We start from the raw sequence: 5,865 nt of genomic DNA on the forward strand, positions 1-5,865 counted from the left end.
AACACAGGGCCGGAGGAGTCCCTCCTCGGCCCGGCGTCGTTTTATGGAAGAGACGCACCCCCTGCGTCTGCCCCTCTTTCTTCTGAGAAGATTACCTGCTGGTTGCGGCAGCTAAATGCGACAGAGGTCTCGGGGATAACGAAGCTCCTGCCTGTAAAAATAGGTAACTGAGGAGAAAGGCCCTTCAAAACCTAGATTTCTTCTGGGCCACAACCAGGGGAAACGCCTCACTGGGGCCACCGTTAACTACAAGGCATTGACTGAAAGGAGAGCTGAATAATAAACTTCTCCCCCCGCCCTTTATTACAAAAAGAATGCAAAACAGGGCTATCCTCCTATCACTAGTACTGCAAACCAAACCAGTGGGAGCTTTCAGTTTGAACACGCCATCGCTGCTGTCTGGAGAGGGACACACCTCTCAACAGACAAACATGCCAAGCGGCAAAACGTCACTGGCACTGGACCTCAGATCAAGTAACACAAAAAGCGTGTTGGTGCGGCATGGTGACAGCGAAACAAGGTATTGCCACAAACGAAAGAGACAACTCGGAATAAACCAACCTTGGATTTGCCGCTCTTCAAGAAGCCATCTGACTGATCAAAAGAGTCACAATTGTTGCCAGTACGGTGTGATGGTTGTGTTTGAATCTGCCATCACGAAGGCAGCCTCACACTGAGCTGCGTCATCTGTCTGCGTTACCCTTTGAAGGCATTTTGGTACAATGGAGCACCGCTCTGCGAAGGCAGACCTGCTAAATAACCAGGTACATTGCCGCAAACTACAGCCCCTGTATTAATCCCGTTTTCAGTGGGAATGATTCACTTCCTACTGATAACTGTTACGTGGTGGTAACCAATGATGGTCTTTTCACAAAAAAAACAAAACTCTGATTTCTTTGAAGGCTATCCATAAGACATAAAGCAGTTAGCACGTTAATTACAAGCTAAGTTTATTGAAAACAAGGTAAAAATCACTGCACTTGACGACACAGCGCGAGAGGTACGTTTTTCCGTGGACATACGATACTGAGACTCTAGCCAGTAGAGCAATTACACAGCTCCCCCTGCCCCACAGGCAAGCCCATTTCTTCTCTTAAATACAAGCCCTGTTTTAAATGCTAGCTGTAGCCACTGATAATAAAGCAGCTTGCATCTGAAACAGCATGTTAGAAATCACTTATTAAGCACCAGCTTAATAGTATTTGCTTACACAAATCTTTTTGCTCTCCCTCCCTCTATCCCTCATTGACTGTTTTGTGGGTTTGTTTTTTGTTTTTTTTTCTTCATAAGCACTTAATTCCTCCTTGGTACAAAATGTATCCAAAGCAAAGGCAAAATACTTTATACAACTTGCTGTGGAAATGTTTAATGTTGTTGCTACTTTGCCTCTTCATTGCCCAGGGCCTGACAGACTCTTGTTCATGAACTGTCTCTTCACAAAGCAGATCCACCACTGCAGAAGGAAGTACAAAGTCAGAAAATATGCAAAAGTGGTTTCCATGCGATAAACAAAACAATGACTTCCAAGTATTCAACCTCTGACAAATAACAAACGTTAAGGCTCCAGTTTTGCACACAGTTTTCTACACTGGTTTCTACTGGAATTGAAAACGGGAGGACAGGAATGGACCCAATGAGTTTATAATACAGGACTCTGAATTAAAGTGGGACATTTTACTTTCTATTATTTCTATTTTTTTTTACTGTTTGTTCCAATATATTTATTCCAATATAATTATAAACAAGGGGTGCATCAGAAAGCTATGACTTTGAAACTGAATTAGCCTAAGTAATTTCAGTATTAAATGCAGTCACATTTGCACATGAAACATATGAACAGTCAGGAGGTAATTCATGCATTGATTAGCTATTTTTTTTTAATCTGGATATGAGGCAAAATGGCCTACTTCAAAGAAGCTATCAAATCAGAACCGCCTGGGAAGATAAACAGCATCTCTCGTGCCTGTGAATTTCCATTTGAAAACCTAGCCAACAGCAGATGTGCAATACTTTGAAGAGTTGAACCAGACACCTCTTATTACTGCCCTGCTTTTTAAAGTAACCCAAATTGGCATTCGCTGTCTTACCACATTACAGATTAAATTTATTGATAACTTGCAGCCTCCTATCTCACTAGCCTTGTAAAACCAGGGAAGCTTGTGCCAAAGTTACCCCCGTCTGATCCCTCACCCCATCATCTCGCTTCTTTCTCTCCACACATTTCTGAAAAAACACACTAAGCCTCTCATTAAATCTGTGATGATCGCACTAAACTCTTACCTTACTAGGCTTGTCACTTTGAGGATCAAATACTTTTTCACAAAGGCGAAGACCAGTTTCTTGCCTCAGCTGCTGCAGGTAGGCCCTCATCACCTCTGAAACACAGCACAGGAAAAGACAGTGTAAACTGAGGCAGCACCAAGCCACACTGAATTTAACAGGGAAGCATCAGAGATCACTGCTTAAAGCAGAAAGTGAGTTTTCACATCTGCAGGTACTCATCGGCCGGCTGAGTTGGTTTGCTCGATTTACAGCCATAGTTGGGATTTTTATGATACTTGTACCAGGAAAAAGGATGATCCAAACTTGTTTTCTTCTCTCATTTACCTTTACTCATTATTGTGGGCTTCCTATTCTGCCAGTGCAGCACTTGGCTTGGGCACCATTACAGGGTTTAGCTAGTGATTATGTTGATGCAAAAGGCAGATTCAGACTCCTCTTAATCCAGGGGAGTCACTGGGCCCCCGAGGTCAGAAAATCCAGCTTCTGCTGCCCTCAGAAGACAGAACTGCAGATTTCGAAGATTCAGTTTTAAAGGTAATTTTTCTAGTTGCAGTCACAAAAAATGCAGCTGGTAAAGTATGAGCCCAAGGAAGCCTTCAGAGGTCCTGGATTAGCCTTACCTTCCTCCTGCTTGTTGGCAGGTTTGGCGTAAATGGCATTAAGCGGAAAGCCAGGCTCCCCGGGGATTGGGAAGTTAGTGATTCCTAGCGTGTACATTTCTTTCTCTCCTTGGCCTTTGGAGTTACACTGGAAGAACCAGGCAAACAATGGATTAATAGTTATAAACACAAGCTGATGGAGCGTTAGACCCAAATATTTTATCAATCTCTAACACATAAAAACTCAGCAAGAACAGCAACACGCCTCTTTGGAGATCCACGGCCTTAGAATATCTGTAGCTCTGACAACTGGCACTGGGGTGAACAGGATTATTTGTGCTACTAGGAGGAGAATATCAGCAAACCCCTTCCCAAGTACAATCCCCAGAACAGACTCAGTTTCCCTCCTGCACAGAAATTCACTTTTCTTACCTTTTGCAGCTTTTTCAAGCACTCAGAAATGTAGAGGGTTACATAGATCAGCGTTCTGTCAGCCTCGTTCTGCAAAACAAGAGCAAGCACAGAGCCCAGCCACTCTTAGATTAAGGGAGACTTTATGGAACTGATAAAAGTTTGAAACAGGAATGAGTTCAAGCCATTTTGGCCTACAATTTCCCCATGAGAAAGGGACTTGCAATTCATGACGTTTACCCAACATTAAAAATTAAGTGGGAGGAAGGGGGATTTTTTGTTATCTAATGGAATTATCTCATTGAACGTAAATTTATATTCACAGCACCAATCCTCCGAAGAACTACTATATGCACAGTATCTGAAAAAATTACCTTAATTTCATAATTTTTGAAGAAAACATTAGCTTTGAAGTAGTAGATGGCTTCATCTATAATATCTGTGTCCTTAGCTAACAAAAAAGAAATACAGAATTAAACAGTGCACCATTATACTACATTTGCTCATAACTTTTACTCACTGAAATACATAAATAAGGATTATTGCAAAGGCAAAACCTTGCTATTTAAAAAAAGCAGAAGACAGCACTATATAACAGAAAACAGTCGTTGCCGTGTGAAACACTGGTGAGCTCAGACCATAATATTTAAGCTTCCTACTCTTAGCAGGAGCTTTAACCCCCGTCTTCTCCTCCCCCTATGATTTCTCACTTCACAAACGGCAGCAATTCAGCAGTTCCCCGCTTTCCTACCAGTTGAGTTTTAACAGCGTAAAAGTCTTCTCAGGACACAAAAATGTTTTTGGAGAAAGCATAACACCACAATCACACACAAATTTCATTATCCTCTTCAAAAAAAGTGGGGGGGAGCAGAACACATAGTGGCAAGCTTACTTGTGACTTTCATCTGCTTTTGCTACCGTCCGAGACTGCTTAAATCCAGAAACATTTCCTTTATATTTCCTTTCTCAAACTAAACCGCCACACTACTGGGGGATATCATGGCTGGGAAGTGTTACTTCACATGCCGAAGGGGAATGCGTACCAGGCTGCCTGTGGAGCCTCTTGGGATGCCCGCAACTTCAGTTCAATTTTTGAAGCCCCCTACCCTAGCCTGTCCTACTCCTCGTCCTTCAGAGCAGCCCAGTGTCTTCAGCCACAGCCCCAAAGCCCAAGTTCTCTGCAGCTAAACCTCCACTTCCTCTGACAGAAGAGGGTTCGCACCACCACGTCCTCCTCAAAACCTACTGAAGAGCACAGTGAGACACACGAGAATAGTAACCGTCGGCTTTAATTACTGAAACAACTGATTTAAGCACGGTGCATATTTATCTGTGCATAATTATTTTCTATGATTTGCACAACTTAAATATTTGGAAACTTTTTTCCTCCTCTGCAAACTGCAAAGCACTCCATTTCCAACCTGCGACTCCTCTCATCACTCTTGCTAGGCTTGGAGCAAACCGTGAGATGATTATAAGCTATACGCAGGCAGATTTTCAGAGATTATTATAAACTTACTTTCCCGAGGCGCTGGGCCTTTGAACTGGCTTCTGATGGGTAACAGCGCCATGTTCCCAATTAGCTTGGTATCGGAGTCCATTAAGGTTGAGTGGTAAGCCTACAGATGGAGTGGGAAGGCTGGTTATTAATGCTACTGAAAATAGACATTTCCGTGTCCGATCACGTGTTCCCCGTGTCTTCATCAAAGAGGAGTCAGAGTCTAGTTCATTGCACAAACAATCACTATTTTCTAATTAGGCCCAGATCTCAGCGCCATTCTGGTGAAGGCCATGAAAGCATCATCACCGGCACCATCTACGGTCGCGGTGGCGGGAGACAGGGTAAAATTTGGTATGGCTGGTCTGCATGTGTTGCTTCTTCCCCAGGCTGCCTAACCCCATTCTGCGCAGCGCCAGGGGGTGACAGCCCTGCTCTCCTACCCAAGTATGGGGTATTGCACAGCCAATTGAAAGTTAGTTGGTCATTAAAAAAAGATTGTATTTTATTTCCATGTCTAGCTAATCATATTAGGTAATAATAAATAAAGCCAGGCTTAACACATACTCACACACTCAAGAAAAAGACCTTTCTGTGCACTCTAAAACTGGTCTAAGTTAAAAACCCCAAACCTTTCTGCATATGACAGATTCTTCCTGGGAAAATGATTTTTAACAACTGATGACTTTAGTTTTAGGCACTTTCCAAACATTCCCACCACGCTGTGCCAGGCCACCGGGAAGCCTTCACCTCCTCACAGCTGAGGTTTTGCGGGGGAAGAGGGGGATGCAACTGGTGGGGGTAAGCATCCCCTAGCAGAAAAGCAGTTTATTTCAACCTGAGGGAGGTGGTGTGAACAAAACCAGAGCAAAGCACAGCTTTGTACCACACTCTCCCTCGCTGGAGCCGGGGGCTGCCACCCCCCCCCCGGCTGCGGGTGGATCCCTGGCAGGAGGAGGAGGAAGAGGAAGGCGCTGGCCTTGCAGCAGCGTCCCATAAACAGCAATTCCCTGCTCTCAGCAAGGCTCCCCGCAGCTGCGGCCCCTTTTCTCCCCCACTGCAGCTGCCCCTGGC

General features: G+C 44.1%; 1 protein-coding gene across 1 annotated transcript in view; it reads right to left on the minus strand.

Annotated features, from left to right (window-relative positions):
- Positions 1 to 936: 936 nt before the first annotated feature.
- ARPC3 (actin related protein 2/3 complex subunit 3) overlaps positions 937 to 5,865 on the minus strand; it is a 5,221-nt gene continuing 292 nt past the window's right edge. Inside the window, exons 2-7 of the mRNA XM_009283906.2 lie at positions 4,813 to 4,912; positions 3,668 to 3,744; positions 3,315 to 3,383; positions 2,904 to 3,030; positions 2,281 to 2,375; positions 937 to 1,453 (exon numbers count right to left, since the gene is read on the minus strand). Coding sequence (XP_009282181.1) covers positions 1,391 to 1,453; positions 2,281 to 2,375; positions 2,904 to 3,030; positions 3,315 to 3,383; positions 3,668 to 3,744; positions 4,813 to 4,912 — 531 coding nt within the window. The 3' untranslated portion in view covers positions 937 to 1,390. The remainder of the gene's footprint in view (positions 1,454 to 2,280; positions 2,376 to 2,903; positions 3,031 to 3,314; positions 3,384 to 3,667; positions 3,745 to 4,812; positions 4,913 to 5,865) is intronic.

This window comes from Aptenodytes forsteri, unplaced genomic scaffold (genome assembly GCF_000699145.1).
Source record: "Aptenodytes forsteri isolate BGI_AS27 unplaced genomic scaffold, ASM69914v1 Scaffold118, whole genome shotgun sequence".
In the NCBI taxonomy this organism is placed as follows: Eukaryota; Metazoa; Chordata; class Aves; order Sphenisciformes; family Spheniscidae; genus Aptenodytes; species Aptenodytes forsteri.